Here is a 26,087-nt window from a genome sequence, read left to right as displayed (position 1 = left end):
TTGTACCCTGCCACCAAGTTGCTGGCGTCCTCGGCCGGGGAAACTTGTTAAGTAAGTAGGAGAATTGAGTAAGAGAAACTTACTCAATGTCTCAACCCAAAAGTAGTAAGAAACAATGTTATATTGGTGTGTTCATACTCCAAGCAATTCCTTACCTCAATGCTTTATGTGTATGTAATCAAATTAAACTTAGACACCTCACCGTTCATTTTGACTCTGAGGCGAACAGGACTCGAATTTGCGGAAGCTCGTACGACAAGCTTGTCTGTTTGTTTATCTCCAAGAAGAATACAATAGGCAGATAATATACAGGATGAGATCCCGTAATATACAGGATGAGGTCACGTAAGCAATGCATAGTATCTGTTTTTTCTTAGAACTGAAATGCCACAGCCTTTCTAAGTGAGCATTTGGTCGATTATTCTCTGATGTTTCAAGCCTAACGTTGCATTTAGGCGCGTATCTCCTCCGGACGTCATTGTGTTGTTTGGGAACGTATATGCCAACCAGCACATGTAGCATGATATATATTAACAAATTCCGTGATCTATATCTATGAAGCCTATCAAAACTGCTCCTAAAGCTGATAACACTTGGCTGGAAAAATTAGTTTGCTGTATAGGACCTATAGAATACTACAGTGACTGGGCATCGGCAAAACTGGTTGGCCAATATCGGTTCTCAATATTGGTCCAATATGTAGCCAAGTTGCCATATTGGCCGATATTGACAATATTGGTTTCCAATAATGGACCAATATGGGTCCAGTACTGGAGTGCTGCTTGGGTTCTTGTGTTTGTGAAAGCTTGGAAAATGGGTTCCCCTCCTTCGCATCTGCAGGATACCGACCGCACTAGCAACACCTCAACACCTCACTAGCAAACTTGTATGACAGACACTTAGCGAATTCAGCGTCACATAGTGGAATAAACACGTCATGCTATTATAATGGCTCGGCGGCCAAGTGTATATAGTGAAAGAATTGTTAAAAGGCGCAGGCGAGCTGGTGGCATAGATTCATGACGAAAAAACCCGATACTTAAAAGAACGAGACAAACACACACGAACAAACTCTCAAACACAGCGCGCTTAGTAGAAGAGAACATCTCGAGGAACACTTGACTCTAACCTTGAAGAATACAGCGTTCTCTTATGACTATGGCTTGACTGTGTGTGTTCCTTGTTCGTGTGCGTCTTTCTTGTTGTTCCTAGCTTCAGGTTTTTTTTTTTTCTTCTTTTTTTAGTTATGGAAGGGTATGGTGCCTACAGAAGATGTACGAAATGGATGTTTCGAATGTTGCAGGGAATTCACAGTGAGCTACCTCGCAAGGGATGACGAGGGCGGCGACACGTATTTGGGCCTCCTGTCCGACTGGGACCTGGACGCGGCCTTCCTCAGTTCGTCAGACCCATGCCTCAAACTCAAAGTAGAGCTGAAGCCCTTCGAAGAAGGTACGATTCTGAGTGTCTTAAAAGAGAGAGAGAGAGAAAAGACTCATATCGGAAAAGAGAAGAGAAACACACATCCGTGCCACTAACCACCCAGTATCGATAGGCATGGTATCGTTCTACTCATCCTCCATTTTCACCACATCCTTATCGCACAGTACACCACGTGAATCCTGCACATGACGTCACAAAGCCACTGTTGTTAGGAATGACTGTACTACCGTTCCTTTGACAGTGAAACTACGTCAACTGGTTGTAGCGGCAGAACTGGCAAACAATTCCTACCCTCCCAATCCGTGTAAGTGTTCACCGCCGGGACTTGCATGAACACTCTCGTAGTTGCAGTGTAGGCACGTTAGTTCGCACCCTATAGTCATCGCATTGCACGAGGCATTTAAAACCTTTAAGAAGAGAACAAAAATCTAGTCCGTCAGCTCTCAAGATATAACTGCGCCGCAGATAGGATGGCTGGACGCAGAGAAGTCACGCTCTCTCTTGCGCCAGATAATGTAATCCGTCGTACTCACTCTGCTTCCGTATTGGCTGTTAAGACTGGCTGCATGACACTACGCTGCAGAAGAAAGTGCGCTCTCCTACTTATGTTATAGGGCATGGTGGGGCTGCACTATTTCTCCTGGCGCGCTATGGAGTCTCCATATCTCCAGCGGTAGTTGACGGACTAGATTTCTTTTCCTTCTTAAGTCGAACACGACGATAGTGCCTGGAATTTTCGGATTAACGCATTGAACTTTTCGATCGGAAAGAACAGCGTCTATAGATCAGTGATGACATGTCCTTCAAGTGCCACTAGGGGGCTAAACCCCGTGTCTTCGGAATCTTACAGATTTTGATCCATTGCAGATAAAATAGCATTTAGCCATTGAAATAACCATAATTTAAGCCATTGCAATCCGCGTGTCCCACCCTACATTCTCCCGAAATATTGTTTCTCTATATAAAGCGGAAGCATCGTCAGATTAATTTCTGCTTTTGAGAAGTATGACGTTATATGGTGCGTAATCCGCCGTGCGTCTGGCAACACTACTCCTGGAAAGTCGATTTCCGTCTCCTCACCCCAGCTGCTGGCAGACTTCCAACGTAGGGGAGAGAGCGGAGACGCGCACAATTCGCTGAAGCGCGTAACATTTAACGGCGTCTTTGAGCGAGGTTGGTTTGTAATGCGAAATACAAATAAATAAAAAATTGGGGCGGGCTCAGTCTTATCCGGGCCGTAGTGTTTTGCATGAAAACGTCACGATATCCGATTCCTTTCCTGCTTTGCAGGATTTTAGTGAAAGAAATACAAGTCTACTCATTTATTCATTCCACTCATTAGTCATTTAAGAACATTTAAGTCACTATGCTAGGCTTACAGCACCACACGAACGACACGGCGAAGTCCCATCGCCGCTGCGCCTGCGGTTCTCTGGATGCACTCCATCGTCTTTGTAGGTCACTTTCACACTCGCACAAGTCGAAGTTGCCCCGCTGGTAGAGGGTAAGGGCTCGCTCTGCGCGCCGGCAATCCAATTTGCCTCCGCCGCTAGTCTTCTTCGGTGCTCCCGTAACTCACTCAATCGCCGGGTGCTCTACTCTGGGGGCTTTTCGGGTTCTTCTCGAGCCGCCCTTTCTGCTGATCGCCGTTTCATATATGCCGATATTCTGGCAAAGTTTTGATATTTCAAATTTGCAAATTTATAAAATTTTGGTTATTGTTGTTGAAGCCGATATCGGTTAAGGTGCAGGTAGAACCTCTCGAGCGCTTTCCGACACCTCGATCGCCGTCCTATAGCTTCACACGTTCGCGAGATAGACTGCCCGCGTACCGGCGACTGGTACGCGTACCCCTATATATTTCCGTCTCTCCCGCACGCGCCCGCCACACCCAGGAATTGCTTCAGCCGCTGCAATCACCTTGTTAACTAGAATCTTACACGCGTAAGCTATCTGGATGTAGCCGGTTGGTTAATTGCTATCGGTTTATTACTCACCGAGGTACCGCGTCATAAAATTCGGCATATAATTTCGTTGCATCGTAAATTTTGATCCGGCTACCAAACCGAACATACAGACGTTCTCACGTCAAAAACAAAAATAAATTTGTTTAGTCCCTTAGTGGCACTTTCAATGTTCTGCTCGTTCCTTCATAAGAATTTCTTTCCTGCATGTCGACCTAAAAGTAACTTCTGACGCATGCGCGTAAGATGTGGTCCACACGAATAAATCGTGCGCGCTTTCATTTGCTAGGTCTGGAAGAATGGGACGTCGTTACACAAGCAGATCTCAGTCGGACGGAGGCTCAGACCAAACAGTCCATTACTGGAACATTCCTCATACAGGTAACGCCCATAAGGTACAATAGACGAGTTCAGGAAATCCCAGTGCCCTTTGCGCAAGCATTGCATTCTGGGCGCTTGCTGAGCGAGGGAACGAAGAATAATCCTTCATATTTCGCTTTCACTGACCTTGACACGTCGTTGACAATGGACCGGTAGGGGAGAAATCTGAACAGTTTGGAGGCCGTCCGTTTCTTTCGTATTAGTAAACTCCCAGAGTTCAAAGCGACGCTAAGCACTCTGGGATTTTCTGAACTCGTCTATTAGGTAGTCACACGAGTGCAGAAAATGCCGAACTCCGGAACCGATATTCGGAATCGTTATAGCCGGAAAACAGGCCCGAGCATAACGAACGCGAGAATCTTGAGTGGCGCGCATATATACAATGTCGCGTATTCCACGTATGCTACGATTACCTTCGATACGCCTGTATGTCCCAATTTAAGCCTGGTCCGCACCATTGCGTTTCAATACGTCTGTCCGTCAGCGTCCATTTGACGTCCATTTGAAGTCCGCACGTTTGCGACGATACTTTACGAGAAACGGCTTATAGCTAGGGTTCGGAATCCCGGGCCCTTTTTACAATCCCGGGATCTCGGAATTTCTAAGCGTGGATCCCGGGACGGGATCGGGATTTTTTGCAACTGTGCCCAGAATGTCGTATAGTATACTTTATATCCACCTGCACGTCCGTACTATATCGCAAATTGCAATACAGTGCCCGTTTCCTGTCATCCCTACGAAACATATTCTAGCTAGTGGAAGAAAACGAAAAAAGAAGAAGAAAAGAAGAACTACTCACGAGGCAAAAGTTTTGCCGCTTGTTATATTGAGCATTCTTACCTTGCTGGAATATTGACTTTGCGTTGGAATGCGTCTCTTCTTGTCGTCTGCTACGAAATACCTTGTGGCTGCGCCCCAGGATATTTCCCTCGAATAGCAGTGCACGAGAAAACGTGACGTTCAGCACTTGTACTTACGTGGCAGCTAAAATCAATGGCGTTTTTCGCATCTTCCGCTGGAGTATTCTGTTTTCAAATATTCGTGAGGATCAAAAGAACAAAAAGAGAGATTCTGCAGAGAGAGACAGAGAGATTTTGCAATATTTTGTGTAGCCTTATAGATCGGAAGACTCCTTCCGACTTCGTAAGCATTTTAATGCTACCTAAGGGCCGTTCTCAGCTATGACCCTAGTAGTTCACGTAAGTCAGCAGCCGACGTCTTTATCATGTGTCGTGGATGACGAGGTTGATTCACTTTCGGATGGCAAGTTGTATTTTTCGGGGAAGGGACGGTTGAAACCAAAATACACTGTTCTTTCTTTTTCACTTGTGCCACCGAATGTCCGTTGCCAAGACAGCCGAAATTCCGGGATTTATGGCCTCGTGAAATCCCGGGATCCGAACCCTACTTACAGCCGACTACGTGAAGTGAAGTAAAACGAGAAGAGCGCGCGGCGGCACGGTTACCAAAGCAACGACCGACATTTCTTGCGTCGCTCCGTCCAAAAATTGAACTTTGCGAACCTATGCGTCTGTCGCATTTGAAAGGGCTTGCGTCGGTTCGCTGACGGCCCAATTGAAACGCAATAGTGCGGACCAGGCTCTACCTATCCTAAATAATTCAAAGAAGAAGCAGACGCATTCATCTGTGATCTCATGCTGTCGCGCGGTCCTTCGCAACTATGGCTACGAGCCTGTGCCATTCCTCTACTTGGTTCGGGAGTGTCTGTCGCTGCAAACGATGTTCTCTCTGCTCGGCAGCAAAGGGCGAGAAAAGAACCGAAATGCGAAAAAATCGAAACCCCCCGAGTCCTGTCCTCCTCCAAAGTCTCCTCCCAGGCCTTCTTCAAGGGCCTGTCTTCAAGTGGCGCGGTCCGAACACCCTTCACGCTACAAAGCAGCCATCATCATTATTCTTCTTCAGATGGAAAAGACGTTCAGCAGGTTCCAAAAGGTTCTGAACATCGGTCCGGACTCGGCCCACGAAGCGGCGAAGCCTCCACGACCTCCGCTCGGAGACCGCGAGTTCCACAGCTTCCTGGACCCCGAAGGGCGTCTGGCGAGGCCGCGTGACCTGAGGACCTCTATCTACCACGGAGGTGTGGAGCCTTCCCTGCGTAAGGTCGTGTGGAAGCACTTGTTGAACGTCTATCCTGAGGGTCTGACGGGCAAGCAACGACTGGCCTATATGAAGAAGAAAAGTGCGGAATATTACAGGCTTCGGAGTGCGTGGAAAGACCTCACGGATAGGAACCAGGTTCGTAGGCGATCCTTTTTCTTTGTGTGTGTGTGTGTGGTACATACATATGGTATATGGTGGCAAAAAACACGGAAGGAGGTATAATCAGTTGTCCGTATGTGTGGTCTTTTTTTTTTAACGGCATTGATGTTTCAGCGCAGACAAGCATGTCGTGTCGAACTGTGCAGCTTTCAGTAACAAACATACCACTGAAACATATCTGTCGTTTTGTACAGTAGCTACACTTTAAAGCTAAAGCAAGCAATGACTCTGGAAGTCCTCATAAGTTGCGAAAAGGCCTTCTAAATTCAGTTAGGCGTTGCTAATTGTTGTTATATATTTTGAAAATATTGCACTTCTGGTAAGACCTACAACCAGGGGCAAACGAACGACTAACGCACTTCACAGCGTTCTTATTTTTAGACTAATTCCATGCAGGTAAGTGACGAGATGCGCTTCGTCACTAACATGGTTCGCAAAGACGTCCTCCGAACGGACCGCACCCACAAGTTCTACGCCGGCGCCGACGACAACCAAAACGTGGTCTCACTCTTCAACGTGCTCACCACGTACGCCCTCAACCACCCAGCCGTATCTTACTGCCAGGGCATGAGCGACTTGGCCTCTCCGCTCCTGGTGACCATGAAGGACGAAGCCCACGCCTACGTCGGCTTCTGCGCCCTCATGCGTCGCCTGGGACCCAACTTCAGGCTAGACGGCGCAGCCATGACCCTCAAATTCCAACACCTCTCCGAACTCCTTCAGCATTTCGATCAGACCTTTTACTCCTACCTGCGTGCAAGAGGAGCCGATGACTTGCTCTTTTGCTACCGGTGGTTGTTGTTGGAACTGAAGAGGGAGTTTGCGTTCGACGATGCTCTGAGGATGCTGGAAGTTCTGTGGAGTTCGCTTACCCCTGCGCCGCCTAAAGACGACCTGCCACTGTTCGAGAGGGAGTTCAACTCACAAAGTCCACAGTCACCCAGGCTGCTGGCGAAAGAGAATCCGTACACGAAAGTTCGAGCAATTCGGAAGCAGAACTCGGCGGGATCGCTGCACGCGCAGTGTGCTAATGGCAATCGCAGGTACGTGAAACTCTCTTTGTAAGCAGAGTCTAAGAGCAGCGTATAGACGCGAAGGATGTGAAAAAGTTATTGAAAAAATCTAGGACTACTCTGCCATAATCAGCAATATCTTGTAGTGAGACCAGTCAGTTTGTCCAGGAACCACCTTGTTGACATTCCAGACGCGCCGTTATTTTAGGATGAATGGCTATGGAACCCCGAATACTTGTCAGTCGGCGAAATTTGGCAAGTAGCACAAAACCACAGCCCCAGGGTTCGGGTGGATACCTCGCACAAAATATATTTCCAGATCCGGCTGTCTGGGAAAAAGCGACCTTACGTAGCGATCTCTAGGTGGCCAGATAGCCAACCGGACTTAGCTGTACTGAGTGTAGTTCAATATGTATGTGTAGATGTAGAAGTTGCATGCTCTCGAAAGACGTTCGACCGTCCGTCGTTTCTTCATTGTAACAGCCGCAGAGGAAGCGGAGCTGAAGACTCGACAACCACATCCGACGACTACTGCCCGATCTCAACTCCCATCACGCGGGAACTTCGGATGGAGCTGGAAAACCTCAACCGCCGCCTTCCTGCACCACTGTTCGGGCAAGCGGAACACTTCACCTTTGACTCAATGGACGAGGCAACGGGGGAGCCCAGGGCCAGTCGACGTGAGGAGGACGGCAAGCCACGTTTATTGGTACAACAAGACGTCATTGGGGTATGCGCCCTCTTTTAACGTTCTTGACTACCGCAGGGCATTTCATCTTCGTGAATAACCAGAAAAGGGAGTGTGAACAGTGCCTATATATACGTATTGTTTGTATGTCGTTCCTCGTCAGGAAGAAGCAGCGGACGAAGAGCGGAACAGCAGCTGGGCGAGCGATGACCTCTCAGCCGGTGAACACATCCATCGAGCCGGACGAGATCGCGAGACTGCGCGAACCCCCGATGAACAGTGCGATCTCGAGCCTGACCCTCCGGAACTTCCTCAAGGAGGAGAAATCCTCGAGAACGACGACGATGACGGGATGCCGTGTCCTCACCTCAAATCGGTCATTCCCATACACGTCGTGCACAGCCCGGTTAAAGAAGACCGCAAGCACAAGTCTTCTCGGAGACACCGAAGGTGTAGCTCGGACTCTGACGACTCTGAGACCCAACTTTTGCCCAGGCCTTCCAACAACACCAGCGATGGCTATGCCTCTGAAGAAGCAGTGTCTTCCAAAGAGACCTCTACAGAGACGTGCGTACTGGACTCTGGCGTCGTCAACCATTACTCCTGCGAGGAAGCGGTGGAGTACGGTAACAAGCCGTCGGGTCCTCTACCACCCTTACCAGGACCGCAGGACCTGGGAGGCGGCAACCCGTTCATGATGTTCTTGTGCCTAACTTTGCTCTTGCAGCATAGAGACGTGATCATGAGGAATAACATGGATTACAATGAACTTGCGATGCACTTCGATAAAATGGTTCGGAAGCACAATCTTCAGAGGGTTCTCCATCAGACCCGGACCCTGTTTGAAGAATACCGCCGTATGGCGTGGCGCTCTGAGGGACGCCACGAACAGAGTGATGCAACGGATGACTTGCATGTTTAACTGTGATTATCAATGCGGTTTGCGACGAATAACGTGATAATATACCGATTAGCCGCGATGCGGAGCTTCCGGTGAAGCCCGCACTTTTATCATTCCTTTTACGCAGTTGTGCTGGTAGAATTTGCGCATCTCATTCACTAGCATTCAAAACTGTACCAACTTTTTATTGCGGCATTTCTGGCTGTAAAAACGACCCAACTTTACTCTAGTCTCAACGCCCATTTTGTCTAGGGAGCGCCTCTCGGAAGAAATGCCGTATACAGCCATACGACTGTCTTTCGATCGCGAATGAAACGCGACGTTGTAAATATAATACTGTACATACTAGTTTAGCATATTAATTAATACGATAATATCTCGACGTACGTCGATGGACTACAAAAAGAACACTCGGATTTTACCCCCGGCAGGGACTTTCTTCAGGGTTGCCTTCTGAATGTTGCCACCAGGGCAGGAATCTCGAAGCACGAAGCGATAAAGCACGAAGGAAGGCTCGTTTTACGGTTGGACGTGTCCCTTGTTGTATGCTACATCTTGCTTATGACATCGACCGCAAAGCCCTTCTTTGTACTTAGGAATGAAATAAACTAGGCAGTATATGCAATCTCTCGACGAACAATAGGTTGTGATTGGTGCTCCAAGAACTCCTCTTGTCTGTATGAACTGATTAAAAAGAAAACAAAAAAACATGGATATTTTAAGCCCCTTATACAGTGTTTCCTTTTTTTGTTCATGTCGTGCTCCTGGACAATGGTTGACTCTTGCCTTCGGTTGAACGTCGACGAGTTACCCTTTGGCACTCCTTTGTCTTAGGGCAATGGCACCGCGAAACGGTTGCCATGCGACGCGTGAGGACTGCGACATCATTCCATGCAATAGATAAGTAATATGTACATTGGTAGTATGCACGTCTGTTTGTCATGCGAATCAGGCGCAGTTCCTGCACCTACCAGTTCAGGGAGAATGGACTGGGGAAGATGTTAGCCAGTCCTATACAATGTAAACATACGCGTGTTTGAATCTTTTCTCTATATGGACAATACAACATAGTTTATAGGACGCCTTTTCTCGTATCTGTAGGATTCATCAAATTCTGCAGTGTCTCTTTGGTTATGCTCTAGCAAGTCATTAAGTTGACCAGCGCGCATTGTCTTTACCGTTTGGTCTTTGGACACTATCTTGTCTACAGGGATCAAAGCGTTGTATTTCTACAGTGCTGTCAGTGATTGATAACCATATGCAACAAGAACTGATTGGCGTCTAAGCATCTAACGTTGCACGGCAGCTGATCCCGAAGTCTCCGTACCACCGTCAGGTAGGCCTACCCTCCTTCGGGAACATGCACGTGGGGGTAACCGTCTGCCAGACACAGAAGCAGTGGTTTATCCCCCCAAGCATGGAAGAGTGTTGGAAAAAATGGGAGGCGGGGGGGGGGGATCATTATTATAGTTACGTCATTACGGCTTAACATATCATTACCGACATGTGTCGAAATCTGAAATCGCAAGGGCACCCCCTGTAGGGGGTACACAGGTGAAAAAGTTAGGGGAGTGTCACTGAACATTTAGGGGGTCTGGATAAATCACTGCACAGAAGTACGCGAGTCATTACATTCTGGTATATTTAAAGCCTCCACTCTGTAATTGACGATAGCATTTCTTTGAGGACGAGGAACCTTCAAGTGATCGACACCAACTTGCGTGCCTTCTACCTCTCTGTTCCATTCCGCGTTTTCCTGTTGACTGCTCTATACGAGGATCATGACTTGCAGGAAAAGGTGAGACATCGCCTTTGCCACTTTCTCTGTAGTCTCCCGGTGTGTGCTCTAAATGCAGCGCATGGGCGTTCCAAGTATTTTTTTTTTTTCAAGGGCAGGGGGGGGGGGGGGCAAAGCGCTGGGAGGAGGTAAGAGTGCAAACCCCCCACCCCCTGCCACATCTTTTCCTTGAGATGGACGTTGCGCACCGTGCGGGTGTTCAGAGGTTCCTATTATGACTAAAGTGTGCACTATTGTCATAAGCGACCTGGGAGATCCGGGGGGGGGGGCACGGCTCCCCCTCTCAGTACGCCCATGATGCAACGCTCCCTTGCTCCCCATAAGGACTAACCTTTACTCAGCTGCATTTGCTAGATTGGGTTGGAAATATTAAAGCCATGAAAGTTGAAGACTGACATATGGCAGCCGTCGAAAAAGTCAGCGGGCGGCACGAATTGAATCCGCACTTCTAATTCCCGGTCAAGTGCGCCGATCATTACGCCACGCTGGCACGGCATACCGATGACTAAGCCAAGGTGCCTCATTCAACGAACGTTGCTCTTGGGCACCTTGAGGCTTGTGTTGTGTTTGTGATCTATTTCGCTAGCGCACCATTTCGTGCGCAAAGATGAGGATGAATTGTGATCGCCTCGTGTCTTTGGGACCCACATCACGATCAAGCTTTACAACGATGTTATTAACCATCATCCATCCACAACCGGCATCAGATGTCTCATACACGCTCACAGGCATAACAAAACGAAGCCCTTCCACGAGTTTATGGATAGAAATAGCTCATGTAAAGCCCTCTTAAAGCATTTTATACATACACATTTTAGCGCATCCGTCATATTTCCCGCCTTCAGCAGGTTCGACCGGAGCGACCTCAATAAACGATTTTCACGTCTCACTTTTCGCATATGGGCATCGAACTACGGCGTATATAAATTTCAAATTTGAAATAGCTTCTCAAGAAAATAATAGATATCAACATTATTCCAACATTTTGATAACTTTCACGAAACTATTTAGGTCACGTGATTACGGGAGCAGCAGTCGAAAAATGGCGACGCGTTGAGTGTGTTGTGTTCGTCACCTGACAAACGACACAAAAATTCGGCATAAAACCCCTAAAATTTAGCGAAATTTTTTTCATCAAGTCACATAGCACATCATAACGAAACTAGCACACAGCAACTCATCGCGAGGCCCCTCATCATAACGTCGAAGCACCATGGAGAGCAAGGACTACGACTACACAAAAACCATGACGCTCATGTTCTTCCTCGACCGTCTGATGGACAAAGGCCAGCCACGTACGCTTCACGACCTTTCCTGCCAGTTCGGAACTAAAGGATTCACCAAGGAGATGCGACAGATCGCAGGCGGCAGCCAATCCGGACTTCGCAAGTTTCTCCAGCAATACCCTGCGCTGTTCACCATCGAAGGCGACCAAGTAACCGTCACCAACTTCGCCAACGACGCTTCGGGGAACGTCTCGAAGCGAGATTATGAGCAGGAGGCTATCGAATACTTTCGAGCCAAACTGGAACAGTACGGCAATGCGGAGGTGCCCATCAAATCCCTTTTGGGCCACCGGTCTCAGGCGACGCCCGAGATCCGTCATATCTCCGGTCAACACGGTCGCGAATTTCGCGACTTCCTCGTCAAACATTCGGACGTTTTCGTCGTGAAAGACGACTACGTGGTGCTTCGCAGCGTCCTGCAGAGTGCCCAGGGTGGTTACGACGGGATAGTCAAAGTAGTCGAAGAAGAACCACTCGATTCCAAGCTCCGCGACCAGCTCAATTCCATTTTCGAATCATTTCTCCGTACTCGCGGGGGCACGGCGAGTATCGAAGCACTTTTCACTCATCTCACGACAAAATACAGCCGCGAAACCTACTGCAAGATGATGAAAAGTGCCCAAGACTTATCAGCATTCTTACGCATGAACACCCACATCTTCCAGATTCACGCAAATGTCGTGAATCTCAGCGCGGACCGCATGCGGCAGAGTGAACCTGTGGTGGAGCGCCAACCGTCTCCTCCTGCTGGGAGGCCCGGTAGCATCCAGCAGAGGCTCAAGAACCACATTCTGAAGGCAGTTGCAGATAATTCTGCTCAGGACCACAGGGAGAGAATGTCGAGTGGTCGCGATCAGCCGCAAGACATGCACGATATGCTACGAGGAGTGCGAATTGTGACGCGGACCAAGGACTGTGAGGCAGTCGTGAGGAGGTTGATGGGTCTTTCTGCAGTGGCTGTGGACGCAGAAGGCGTGAACTTGGGGCCAAAGGGACCGGTGACGTTACTGCAGGCTGGAACAGCGACCGGGGAGGTGTACATCTTCGACCTGCAGAGCACGCCGCAGCTGATGAACGAGGGCAAGCTGAAGGACTTGCTAGAATCGACAAACGTCGTGAAGGTGAGTGATATGCGGAAATCATTCCGGGGGGGTGGCAAATACCTGGCAATTAGAACTTCCCTTTATGTCGAAGCAGGCCTTCAAAAATTACGTTTCAGAAGTAATTGAATTGAAATTTAAATGGCACGATCATAAAATTGCGGTCGCAATTAAAAGAATATAATTGTAACCTAAATACAGTTACCCTGAAGAGTAATTGAGCTGGACTGAGTTACATTAATTTCAATGCACAATTTGTGCCTGAACTGAGGCTGCAAACGCATCACAGAAATTTGGTGAACGATGACGTGAAAAAGGTCCGTTTCAACTTACGCCAAACCACGGTGCACCAAACACGGGGTACGCTGCTCGTGCCTACCTCCTGTAATACCAGTGGTGGCTCGCCCCCCAAAACGCTAGGTTACACATTAGTTTTCCTCCTCTCCCCTCCCCAATTACGCGCTTCGACAGTACCCCCCCCCCCCCCCCCCAAAAAAAAAAAAATCGCTGGTCTCGATCCGCCCCTGGCCCGTGCACGCAAATTAATTTCAGAAGTATCTCAAAGTGTATTACAAATGATTCGCAAAAGTATTTAGGTTATAGTTATAACTACGTGATATTAAAAATAATAATATTAATAAACGTGTAGAACATCAAACTCAGCCTGTTGGTAGGACATCATGAAATTATAAAGCGCTAAAACCAGACGAGGAGACGGAGACTCACCCAAATAGCGCAACAATAATAAAAAGTAACTAGTTACTGAGAAAATTAATCACTGTGGTTGGGGTTACTTGTAGCTAATTACCGTGCAGGTCTGCTTACCTGCCTTCGACTGTTCAGCCTGCCCTCAGCAGATAGTCGAAGTGAAAACTGGCATCATCCATTCTTTTCAGTCAGATAAGAAATGTGACAAACGAAAGACTTGCTGGCACCCGCGTAATGAGCTGAATCGAAACGTTAAAATTTGGGCAAAGTGGGGGCTGCAAAGTGCATGAAAAGAGTGAAGTAATTGTCCAACTGCACTGACCCACAAAATATCTTAATTGACCTGGAGAGTGCGTGGGAAACCTGATCCCCAGACGGCGTGATTACCCCACTTTGGATCCCCTGTTGGAGCATGGCCGCTACAGCCTTATGATGGTGACAATAATTTTCCTGCAGGGTACACTGCGATAGCACTCAAAATAGCATAGGATGTAACAACTTATCCGGTAAACTCATTCGTGAAAGTGAAATGCTAAATACTCTGAAATTTAAAACTGCGATGGGCAAGGTAGCTAAAAAAAGAAAAACTAAGCAAGAGCAAGTAGCAAAAAAAGCTAGGAACTCATTACCGAGCGCAGGTAAGACATCTATTACACTGGTTCTTGGACCCTTTCGACAGTATGCAGTGTTTGTAAAGGGAAGATGTTTTTGCAAGATGAAGGAGAATTACTGACAATGTCTCATAAAAGGATAATGAATAACTCTGTGAGATTTTGGTCTTAACCGTGAATCTTGCAGAAGTGGTTTATCCTGGATAAATCGGGAACGTTCTCCAGCGAACTGTCCAGGTTTCTGTTGCTTGTTGATTTGTTTATTACATTTGACATTGGATGGCTTTCAACTTGAGCATACATGGAATGTGTGGAAATCAGGGTGTTCCTGCATGTTGCATCTGACACTGTATGTGTAAGTTACAACATGTATGTGGAACAAAAAAAGTAGAGAATGCCACCTGCTGTAAGAAGACTGCAGGGAGCAGCATGCTCTCGAGCATATGCATTCTTTGGAATTAAAAGTAACTTGCATTTACAGAAAAGTTTTTTTAATATACATATATATAATTATGGAATATGAGCAAATGTGTGCCTTTGTAAAGGATATACCTCAAAAAGAAGAACAATTTATATTGGATAAATATCAGTTACAATGCTTGGGGGACACAAACACAAAGCAGTTGATATTGGGATGATACGGGCAAATATATCTAGAATAGCCCAGAGAGCAGCAATTTATCCGGACACCCCCCACCAACCCACCCACGCCACCCCGTGCTTGCATTCCTGGATTAGCCACTGCCAGAGAAACGTTTACATATCTATAGATTTGAACACATTTGAGCAGGAAAAGACATTGTGAACAAACTCTTTACACAGCATACACACGTTATAATTCACTGTATATACGATTATCATAGAGCATACGATTACATATGAAAGGATGCGTTGTTGAGGTGATTAACCAGATCAATATTGATCCAGTTCGTGGTTCACTGCACTCAGGGCGAGAATGCAGTCTGCTTCTGGAATGGAGGGTTGTCGCCATTGTTGGCTTGCACAGATGAACAAAAGAGATATTGACTTGGCAGTGCACGCATGAAAGAACACAGTCAGTCGTTCCGTTCTTATTGCGCTGCTGCAAAAACTGAACACGTGTTTTCCTCAAGTTCGGCTCCTCCAGTAAATTATTTCTGGAAGCTGTCATGTACTACTGATGTAGCTGAGGTATGCATTTTATGCGTTGGTGCTTTTACAATGCAGACAACACTGTTATTACCTGTTATGTAGGCAGTAGCATATCCAGAATATTAAGTATGGGACGTTGCAAAAAAATTAGGGGAGAGTGGGTCGTTATTACAGTTGAGTTGAAGTTTAAAATAGCAGGTTTATGTATCACTGCCGACATCTGAAGTCTGCCCCTCCTGGTGGGGGTGCATAGGAATAAAAGGGAGGGGTGTCACTTGAAAAGGGGGTGGGGGCTGGATAAATAACTGCATGCATGATTTCGGGTGCGAGTAAGTTTTGTACCCATTCATAATGACCACAGCATTCTACAGGGTGTCCCAGAAAACGTGTCATTGAATTATAATAAAAAAACTACACCACCTAGAGTCATGCGGTCAACGGCATTTGCTCGTACTGGGTTTTTGCCACCTCCTCATGTGAATGTCGTGAAACGTAAGTTTAATTATGTCAATTTTTGCGGGCTTAAGACGGAAATTTGCCTAGTAAAGGTCACTTTTTTGCCCCACCAATGTGAAGGGCGTGTCTAATTTAGTCAAATTAATGATAATTGACAGGGATACTCAGGAGCTATCCCATCGGAAAAAATAGCCGAATATCATGCTCTACGGAGGTCGCACAGAATAGCGCACGATGAATTTTTCAGCGCAATCTTTGTCAGTCCGACGAAAGGAAGTTGGAAACCCAGCCCTCCCCGACATCGCAGAAAGAGATAAAGCAAGCACGGCTTATCACGTCCGACTTTCGCTGGAATAATGCTTTCCCTCTCCCAATTTTAGGCACTGTTACTTTTTCTACTATCACTCTGTGGGCTGGCTTCGGAACCTCCTTTCGTCGCACTAAGAGCGATTGCGCTCAAAAAGTCATCGCGCGCTATGGTCCGGTGCTCCGAAAAGCATGATATTCGGCTATTTTTCCCGATGGGATACTCCGTGAATATCACTGTGAATTATCATGAACTTGAGTGAATTCGGCACGCTCTTGATATTGGTGGAGTAAAAAAGTGACCTTTACTTGGCAAATTTCCGAGTTCAGTTCGCAAATATCTACATAATTAAACTCTAAGTACATGACATTCACATTAGGAGGTGGCAAAAACCTAATAAGAACAAATGCTGTTGACCGCATGATTCTAGGTGGCGTAGTTTTTTTATTATAATTCAATGACACGTTTTCTGGGACACCCTGTATATTATATGCTGATTTATTCGTAGGACTCCATGTGTGTGTCATTCAAAACTGAATGCAAATAAAGCTTATAATTTACAACAAAAACTGCATTCGTGTAATGTGTGATGATATTATGCCGCATAACGTTTTTTTTTTAAAGACCAGCATTCTCTGTTCATTTCAGGTAATGCATGACTGCAGGAATGACAGCGTCGCCCTCGCCCAGCAATTCGGAATTCAGCTGAGGAATGTGTTTGACACACAGGTGACACTTATTAATAGCAACCATAATTGTCGTTATCTTCAACTGAAACGAGTGTGGCTACATCGATAACATATTGCACAGGCGGCTCACGCTGTGCTCCAGCAGCAAGACGCTGGCAGGCCGGTGCATAAAGTGAAGAACGTGTCCCTGAACACACTGTGTGCCCTCTACGGTGGACCGCAGAACCCTCGGAAGGAACAGATGAAAAGCCTGTACCGCAGGGATCAAAAGTTCTGGAGCAGACGGCCACTCACAGAGGACATGGTCTTCCATGCAGCATTCGATGTTCACTGCCTTTTGCCCATCGTGTATGATGCACTAAAAGGGTCAGTTGTTGCTGTGTTTTGACTGCTCAGGACTCAAAACCACCTGGGAGTAATTGTACAACTTCACAATGTTAAAAAATGGAATGCATGGAAATGACGTATCCACAACAGTGTCTTGTCCTCTATGAATTGTGCATGTTAGCAAAGATTGCACAGTCCACATAGTTTAGTCAGGGTGTCTACCAACCTGGAAAACCTGGAAAACAGGGAATTGTCAGGGAATTTTGATGTGACTGGAAAAGTCGGGGGATTGTCAGGGAATTTGGCCAAAAAGCAGCTGAAGTCAGGGAAAATTGCAGACAAGTGCCATGATGATGCGCAGCGAATCGCGAGTGGTGACCGGTGGTTGAGCGGCAATGCCGCAGCAATCTCACCGCGAGTAGCAGTTCGCCAGTACGACAAGCTCTGAGGCAGAAAAGTGGGATAGCCTCACTAATACTTAATAAATGGTCTGTTTTATGAGGGATCTGCATCAAAACACAGGAGCAGGCACCAAGTTCCCTTTTGTTTTTGTAAGGGAATTTGCTTGAAATAGTCAGGGAAAACCTGGAAAAGTCAGGGAATTTGAAGGCTGCAATTTGGTAGACACCCTGTAAATTAATTCCCGTTAAAAACAATAAAATACCCGAGTGCAGGGGACAAAAGAAGAGACGATCACAAAGAGCACTGACTGACAAACTAAGTTTGTTGACAGACTGTCCGTTGACAAACTGGCGTTCCAAAGTTTAATTTCCGCCAGATTTCGATCTTTCACTTACGTCTTAATAATCTACCAACTCTTATCAGGTCATTGTATTTCGAATGTAAGCTATTTTGTGGGACAGTAAAATGCAGGGAGCACATTCTGAAATTTTAACACAAATGAGCTATAGATTTTATGTCTTTCAATACATGAATATCCTTAGAGAGCCGGCTGAGAATGTCTTACATTGTTTTTCAGGGCAATCCAGCCAGAGTCTGTGTATCTCCTTCAAGAATTATGTGAAGAGCAGGTACAGGCACACATAATTCCTGATGAAGTGAAGGGACGCAAAAAGCAACGAAAGATAGACCACGAAGTGGCTGACTTGCGGTCCAGACTTACTGCGTCAACTGCGCGACAGGTGGTGCTCAGCAACAGAGAAATTCGTCTGCTCAGGTACACTGTTTTGCTATTGCTCCGTAAATTGCTTGCCATTCCTGGCCGAATATGCGTAGGCACCAAAACTGCAAAATTTTATCGGCCGAAATAGCGTGGTCAACGTGTGTGCGCACGTTCTTCAAGGGGCACTGAAGTGCAAAAACTTCTCTTCGTGAAATGAACGATTCTATTAAAGAAAATTGCAGTTTGTATCTTCAGATCAGATTACATGTGAAGTGATGTCATGTCAACTGACGTAAGACACAACATGTAGAACGTATGGGGGATGAGAGAGAGCATGGTTAAGAGGGGTAATAAAACTTTAGTTCCAAGTCAGTGCCAGTGTTCCTTGCAATGGAACCCTCAGCACGTATAAATACCAGCTCTTCCAGTTCTTAGCGATTATGTAGCATACGATGAAAGATGAAAGTCACTGAAAAGGTTAACCAGCTGTAGGTCTCGAACCCACATTCTCTGGATGGTTTGAGGCTTTGTATGAATTTGTCCTTTCTATGTCGTTCCAGCCTCAGAGCATCAGTTCTCTCATGTAGCATACATTTCTCTGCAGGTACTGTTGGTGTGTATGACCAATACAAAAACTAGTACTTTTGAAAGAGGTAACATTTCCTCCGTTTGAGGAACACACAATATGAAGAGGACAACACAAGATTCAGTTTCCTCTACAGCACACCACCTTGCTTGCACCATTCTAGTTCGCTCATCAATAGTACTTTTGACTGCCTTCAGGCTTGCCTGCTGGCTTGTCAGCAAACTTTGCTTTGTGCCGACCACTTCAATTGTTTGCCGAACAGAACTTACCCACGATATTATGCGAGCCAAGTTACTGCTTTAAATTTAAACATTATTCAACACAAATTTTTTTTGCAATATTGTTTGCAACAACTATGTCGCAATCCAGTTTTCATTTTGTTCCAGAATGTCACCTAAGTGTTACTCTGCTCCATGCAGGTACATGGACCTGACGGAGGAAGAATGTGCAAAGGTTGATGGAAACCCTAAAGTGGCGCGAAAGCTCGAACGGCTACGAAACCGTGCCAATGGCACAAACGGCATCGAAGGATCAAACTTCCACAACCAAGATGACGACCGAGAATCCGACGACGAATCGTCAGAGTCGGAGCTCTCCGACTCGGACCCTCCTCGCTCTGGGGAGTGGAGCTGCGACTCACTAGGGCCCGCCTCGCTCTCGCCATACCATTCTCTTCAAAGCGATTACGTTCGCAGCCCAGAGCCAGTCCTGACCAACGGTTACGCGCGATCCGACGGGTTCAGCTCCGACGGCGGATGCGAGGGTTCAGGTATCAGAAGGGAAAGAAAGATAATGGTGGACGCGAGCAGCCAGACACTCTCGACGGGAGACATCGTCATTACCAAGGTGTTCTTCGAAGAGAAGGAACACGGTGGTAAGATCATAGTTCAGTGAGATGTTCCCAAAAATCGAGGCTACGCTTTTAAGATAGTTCAAGCAGAGGTTGTTTCAAACCAGAGTTTGAGGGACATCTTGACTGCAGAAACTGGCAGCTACTGCGAGGTCATGTCTTGTGGCAGCAGATTTACGAGAGTTTTTAGCATTGCGAAAAAGGTAGCGTGAATTTTTGCTATTTTAGGCAAGTCCTGGAAGACTTCTTGGAGCGAGACCCAATGAAATTAACTCCAGCGTCGCCATCACGCGCTGAATGGTGTAACAAATACTAAGTGTTTCTTGCCCAGCCAGACTAGCTTCTAACATCACAGCTGACATTTCGGATCTCTGCGGGAATCCATGTAGCACCGTCGAACAATACGAAGTCGAGGGTAACTGCACCTTGCAACATCTTTTTATACTGTTAGATGCCAGTAGGCTCTATTCAGCGAAGAAATGTCAGTGGCCAAAGATGATCCATGCAGATGCGAACATAATGTACATGCATGTTTTTTCAGCCGTATGCACACTACTCGAGGGAGGAATTTTTGTCTCTGGATATGGAACCTCACGGGTGTTGATGGTGTCTTCACGATAGGCTGCGTTCTTTATTTGTGTTATTTTCATTGTTTATCCGTGCTATTTTTTTAGATGCCGTAATGTGTTTATCTGGAAGCATTTACAATGCGCAAGCGATGAATATTTAGACGCGGGCCATGTACATAACCAAGATGCCATTTCTAGAAATTAACACTTCAACAGTGTTGCATGGAATAGCTTTATGCAAATACTCTTAATGGTGCAAGAGAAACATACAATATTGCATTGTACAGATGGTGTCCTTGCCAACATAATTCTAAGAAATGGTGAAAAGTGATCACTGCACGCAGCCTCTTTTGGGCAGCAACTAGGATCTAGTCGAATCAGACGGTGATAAATGCCAGGATACGAAACAAATGTGTTGGCAGCTATAGGTGGTACAAAATTAAGGAATCCTTAGTACTGCTATCAGTGGGTGGCATGTCTCTGCATACCCATCTGTGCAGGACATTGTCATCATGACCTACTACTATAAATGGAGACAGACATATACCGCTTCACTATGATATTTGGCACTTTTGGGCAATACATGATTTTCCAAAACCACCACAGCATTGTGAACAACGATAAAGAGGGTTGCGCGCGGATAGCAAGCAGCAGAAAGTAGCCATGATGCGGATGTCATTTCCCCTCCTCAGTAATGTGACATAAAGTATCACGTTGGGCTCGTTGGGATTTGGAAATTTTTCAACAGAATTTTTAAATATTTCCAATTGTTCAATAATTTTGGAAAACAATTTCAATACAAAATTCTTCAAATTTTCAATAGAAGTGCTCAAAACACCACAAAACCACATTTATTGAAAATGTCAGTAATGATAGCTCTTCTAGTGGCCTCCACCGTAACGAACCTGTGACTTGCGTCTCCCATAGGTGATTGGCATGCATCTAGGTGTCTATCTATAGTAGTAGGTTGTGGTTTGTCATATGGATTGGCACATTCATTGTGGCCCACTTGTCCCAGTGCCTTAGTGAAGCATGGGCCTTGCTTGCCTTGAAGTACCCGTTTCAAGGCAGCAGTGCAAGGCCCGCGACAAGGTCGGTGTAGTTGAATGTGATGTGTGTGAATATGTGTATCCCTGGGTGCTTCTGTTTCTTTTTAGCAGCAAGTTTCACTCACAGGTGGAAGAGCGATTCTGTCATTGTACGCATCGTAACCGAGTATACTTGCAAAGCCTAACTCTCCGTTTTAAAACCAGGTTTTAAGACGAAAGATATATATTAATATTTAAACGCACCATCCGCAGAGTCTGCCCTGGCATGACTTCGGTTTTTATATAGGATGGGGTTTTACGTTTGTCTCCCATGTATTTTGCATGTGTTGTGGCTTTAAGTCGAACATGTAGCAGCTTTTGTTTTTTTTATTTATTTATTTTTGTTTCTTTTTTTACGTAAGTTTGAGTGAGCACTCCCCATAGGATGGTGCAGTTGCGTTTTTGGTCCTCACCAAGTGGCAGCTTTTGAGTGCTGCGTACAGGAAAACTTCCCTGTAGAATGCGCTACAGCGCCTCATCTTTCAGTCTTGGAAGTGGGAATATAGCTATCATTACATCTAGCAACTTGACATGTGCGCAAATCTGCCTTGTAGGACAGAACTTTTGCGTTTGCACAGCAAGTGCGTTATGGCATGATTTTTTTTTTCCTTACGCATCTTTGGGCTTCATTATTTTTCATCCAAAAGCACCATTTACTTTATATGCAGATTAGGGGATATAGAGTATACAGTAGTCTGCAAGAATATAATAATAAAAAGAGTTGCACTTAATCAGAGCATGACAGGCCCAGTGTCTGGTGCTCGAGATAAAGTGCGTTTTGCAATATTTTGCTAACACAAGCATTTTTGCGAGAATGTCCAATATGAAAGCATGGACACATAAAGGAACAGAGTCTAACTGACCTCATTGTTGTCGTGTGGCTTATTTTCGATACTTTATTTTGTAAAAAAATACATCCAAATGAAGTAATATCAAATATATTTATGTGAGGTCCCTTAGAGATAAAACTGCTAAACAGACATTAATAATATAAGGTGCATAGATTACTTTGTTAACCCTTGTGGCATCCTCTTCGGGATGGCACATGCGTGATTATCAAGGGCATTATTGAAAAAACGTGAGCCACGTTTGTGGGTTGGTCTGGGTGATCTTGTGGACGACAACCGGTGAAAATCCACGCTCCAACATCTTGGGTACAATGTTCAGCAGAATGTGGGAATAACCGTGGCCCCCATATTTCATCTGTAAGCAGGAAGAAAAGAAAAATGTGCATGTGGCATACATGTTATACTCGTTTTCGTTTACACAGCCCTTCAGTCAGCTAGAAATCATGCATGGTAACACATAAAGAAAAATATGGAATACAACCAACATGACTCACGATCTGGATGAAGAAAGGTTGTAGCCAACGGAAAGGGGCGTGGCAGACACTAGCAGTATGACAAGACATTTGTCTGACAAAAAAGCCCACAAAATAAAACAAACAAACACAAGCCACGTGACAATGTGCCTACACACTAACTCCGTACTCCTTCCAAATAGCTTGCCCAAAGTGGCAGAGATAATCTTTGACTTAATGGGCTATGTTATCGCAGTGCACTGCTGCAAATGTAAGCATGCAAATGTAAGCAAGTCTGATGGACTTGCTCTGCGTCATTATGGCTGAGGAATGCGGTCAAAAGAGGGACACAACTGCTTCATTTGCTACTACTCTGAAAATATGAACAAACTTTTTTGGAATCAAGATCAAAAGTCGGTGGGCTGCTTAAAGGGGCACTAAAATGCCACGATAGGTATGCACGCGCCTCTCCTGCTGTCTCATTGGATGGCGCCAATCTTTGCCTCCTGGGGATCCCATTCGTTGCTGCCAAAGACGGCTCTGTTTTCATTGCGTTTTTCTTCTAAACACTATCGCTGTGTGAACTAATTTTGTTTGCATGCTAGTAATTGAAACACTGACTTTCATTTGAGAGCAAGTTGTTTTTGCATTTTAGTGCCTCTTTAAACATCAACCTAGAAGTTGAGTCTCACCAGTCTGTGCTTGGTATGAATGTCGTGACCAACGACAATACGGTCTTCGTACCCCTGATCGACAAGGTACTTGAGGAGACGCAGACGCTGGGCATCACTCGGCATGTCGGAAGCCGGGCCTGGCTGGTAGTGAGATGTCTCTATTCCGAACAGATCGTGTTCACAGTAGCATCCCAACGACGCAAACTCTGCTAGTTCTGTTTCCTCTAGTAGAGTGCCTGTTGTAGGGGAAAAAAAAAAAAGTACGTACTAAGGTCTGCGCTTCATGTTGTACTTTTAGAACGCCAGAAGCAGTCGTGGCTTACGATCTAAATGAGACATGACTGTGTGGCCTGCACGACCCCCTGCTTCAGTAAAAATTCTGATGATTTCGAAGGGAGCCTTGGGGTTACGGCCAGGATGGATTATGACGGGGCAACCCGTGGCCTGCTGTGCGGCAGCCGCGGCTCGCAGCACTCTCTTTTCAAAATCTGTAATGTGTGGGCATTACTATGACATTTGGGTACAGAGGATGTGCGAGTTTAAATACGTACGGTCAACCCTCGATTTACGAATTCCCTCGTACTAGGGAGAGGTGGCAGAGAATAAGGGCTCAGAAGTCAACAGAATCCAGGAAGCCGACAACGACAGCTTTGCGCCATCTGTGATGTGAACACCGAAACAATTGAGGATATTGTCTTGTGGTGCCGCCAAATCTCCCCCGAAGCGGCGACAGACTCCCTCTCCGAAGCACTCGGTTTTGGGACCGACGAACACATAGACAGAATCAAAAAGAGACTAGAATTTTGGTGGAAGAATAGTGAGCAGATGGATCGCGTTAACTGTTATAAGTCTTATTAGAGCATGTATTAGTCTGGCTAGGACGCCTAGTACACACTACAAAGTCCACCCGATACAAAAGGGATAGCCTCCAGGATGATCATTATCATTGCTTTATGAATGGCACGTCCTAGGACAAGACACCTCCCCTTGTTTTCCCCCATCGGTTTATGAACCTCATTTTTGGGAAAGGCACCCTGAAGACCCCACTACTCTTTTTCCTCGATTCACGAACGGTGCAGGTACCATATTTTGCGGTGGTTAACGTGTGCATTATACGTTGAAAAACATGTTGCAAAAGGGCACTGTCCGTTATCTACTAGTGTGCATTATACATCAGAGTTCTTTTTTCCTGGAGAGTGCCGGGCAACCTGTAATGCAGCCCATATGGCAATGAGGGTTGACCTCTGGCAAAAAAGGACGCTCTGCTTCCCAGGTCTTGGATGGATAGCAACCTTTCTCTGCAACGCCATCTCCCTTGATTGAGGTTAACATGGCATCCGTGAGCCAGCCTAGGGTCAGGGACGGGTTCGAATGTGCCCGACACACAATAAACGACTCGTTGACTTTGTTGTAAAATTTTGTCGGGAAACGGTAGCCATTCATAAATCGAAGGTTTGCCGTGCATATGAAATGATGCTGCACATGCTGAGCTCCCCAGCAGCATGAGTGCCCACCTTGAAGAGGCCACGTACACCCCAGTTCGCCAATGATGCCGCAGCGTGCAGTAGTGCCGTCTGCTCCATCGATGATGTCGCTCACAAATTCCTGCGTGAGCTCTTCCACAGGTGTTGAGAGTATGTGACCTGAATAGTTGGCCGTCACATAGTAGCCTGCAAATCTCTATTGCTTTAGTCTCGAGAGCGATACTGTCGAAAATAAAGAGAAAAAAAAGAATCCTCCGCTTCTTGCCTGACCTGTCCCTGCAACAACGTGCACCCCAGTCTCAGTCGAGATCTTGCGAAAGAAAGGTATGTCGCGTCCCATCCCACGACACGAATTTTCTACAATGGTGCCTCCTCCGTTCTGCTTGAAGAACTTCATCTCTTCGATCACTGCTGCTTTCGTGTTTTCGTCCGAAAATATCAAGTTATCGACGTGGCTGTACCTGAAACATTCGGCGTAAGACATCAGTTTTCAGCAATTTCTATTGCTATAAGCGGGTTCCTTACGGAAACTGACGTATCCACCACATGTTTTCTAGTACGATGGGACTCGTTTTCATGTAAGCATGGTGATGTGCGTGCGTTACAGTAAATACTCGATCGTCCAGTGTGTGCGAAAGATGTTCGTGGGTAAGTACCGATCCGAGTGCATCGGGGTCGATCGGGCCATGAACTGTAAGTATTGCGGAAAAAGTCAAAATTTAAAACGTAATGTTGAAAGCACTGAAGCATGCATGCAGCTCAATTACAGAGTTTCTCACCCGTTTCCACTTTTCCTCTCATCGTCAATGTTCTTCGTTAGAGTGCGCAGTTCTTAATGTACTTCGCGTATCGCTGTATAGGTATAGCTTTGTGGCTGTTTGGATTCTGATATTGTTTGGCCATAAAGATACGGTGCTATCATGTCAGTGACCCGAGTATAGAGCCTCAGCAGAGACGCGATCGTTTCTCGTCAAAATTTTGGGATAGGATAGCGACTGCCTCTGTCACTGAAAAACTTGCCATGAAAGCTTGCCAAGTTGCCATGCGTTCATTTATTTACACCGTACGCGCGCCAGCGTCGTGTTACGCTGACACGCTGACCAACCAACCAACCAAAGACGCGGAGGCGTGGTAAACACGTGACATCGGCGCGGTCACAGCGCCCCTGTGGTGGTTAAAAAAACCGTTTAAAAGCAGACGACATCGATACGGACCTTCGTATTTTTGAGCAGGAGCTTCGAAGGTCATGCTGTGTAGGCTATTGTCTTTGTGTTTTAAATTATTGTAGCTGTCAGCTTTGCCAGATGCTGCTGCTGCTAGACTTGCCAGC

At 46.1% G+C, this 26,087-nt stretch overlaps 3 protein-coding genes across 5 annotated transcripts in view; 2 read left to right on the top strand and 1 right to left on the bottom strand.

The window, feature by feature from the left end:
• The window catches only part of LOC135399135 (TBC1 domain family member 25-like), a 30,388-nt gene extending 20,988 nt beyond the window's left edge, over positions 1–9,400 (top strand). For 2 of the 3 annotated variants that reach the window (XM_064630856.1, XM_064630855.1), the window contains exons 3-9: positions 1,304–1,452; positions 1,685–1,747; positions 3,697–3,788; positions 5,712–6,044; positions 6,465–7,111; positions 7,565–7,811; positions 7,933–9,400. In XM_064630856.1, the coding sequence (XP_064486926.1) occupies positions 1,304–1,452; positions 1,685–1,747; positions 3,697–3,788; positions 5,712–6,044; positions 6,465–7,111; positions 7,565–7,811; positions 7,933–8,691 (2,290 nt within the window). In that variant the 3' untranslated portion in view covers positions 8,692–9,400. The remainder of the gene's footprint in view (positions 1–1,303; positions 1,453–1,684; positions 1,748–3,696; positions 3,789–5,711; positions 6,045–6,464; positions 7,112–7,564; positions 7,812–7,932) is intronic. The other variant, XM_064630857.1, reaches the window with a different exon arrangement.
• A 2,103-nt stretch (positions 9,401–11,503) lies between these two features.
• On the top strand, positions 11,504–22,162 carry LOC135399132 (egalitarian protein homolog). The gene is made up of 5 exons (XM_064630852.1): positions 11,504–12,875; positions 16,716–16,796; positions 16,878–17,122; positions 18,063–18,260; positions 19,212–22,162. The coding sequence occupies exons 1-5, from the start codon at positions 11,682–11,684 to the stop codon at positions 19,684–19,686; spliced, it is 2,193 nt and encodes a 730-aa protein (XP_064486922.1). The 5' UTR covers positions 11,504–11,681; the 3' UTR covers positions 19,687–22,162.
• LOC135399133 (phosphotriesterase-related protein-like) lies at positions 20,430–25,873 on the bottom strand. Its single transcript, XM_064630853.1, has 7 exons — positions 25,537–25,873; positions 25,283–25,448; positions 25,028–25,218; positions 24,788–24,943; positions 23,597–23,761; positions 23,292–23,509; positions 20,430–22,502 (listed from the first exon to the last, which is right to left on the bottom strand). Exons 1-7 carry the CDS (start codon positions 25,556–25,558, stop codon positions 22,365–22,367), a joined length of 1,056 nt encoding a protein of 351 aa, XP_064486923.1. The 5' UTR covers positions 25,559–25,873; the 3' UTR covers positions 20,430–22,364.
• Positions 25,874–26,087: the final 214 nt, after the last annotated feature.

Source organism: Ornithodoros turicata, chromosome 6, assembly GCF_037126465.1.
Source record: "Ornithodoros turicata isolate Travis chromosome 6, ASM3712646v1, whole genome shotgun sequence".
Lineage (NCBI taxonomy): Eukaryota > Metazoa > Arthropoda > Arachnida > Ixodida > Argasidae > Ornithodoros > Ornithodoros turicata.
This window is presented reverse-complemented; position numbering and strand designations above follow the sequence as displayed.

Bases quoted from the DNA above. Each gene is read 5' to 3' on its own strand.
- LOC135399132 (XM_064630852.1), top strand. From the start codon at position 11,682: ATGGAGAGCAAGGACTACGACTACACAAAAACCATGACGCTCATGTTC. The intron at 12,876-16,715 runs GTGAGTGATATG...TGTTCATTTCAG, and splicing joins AATCGACAAACGTCGTGAAG to GTAATGCATGACTGCAGGAA. The intron at 17,123-18,062 runs GTCAGTTGTTGC...ATTGTTTTTCAG, and splicing joins GTGTATGATGCACTAAAAGG to GGCAATCCAGCCAGAGTCTG.
- LOC135399133 (XM_064630853.1), bottom strand. From the start codon at position 25,558: ATGAGAGGAAAAGTGGAAACGG. The intron at 24,944-25,027 runs GTCAGGCAAGAA...AGAGATTTGCAG, and splicing joins GCACGTTGTTGCAGGGACAG to GCTACTATGTGACGGCCAAC. The intron at 23,762-24,787 runs GTGGGCACTCAT...CACACATTACAG, and splicing joins GTGTACGTGGCCTCTTCAAG to ATTTTGAAAAGAGAGTGCTG.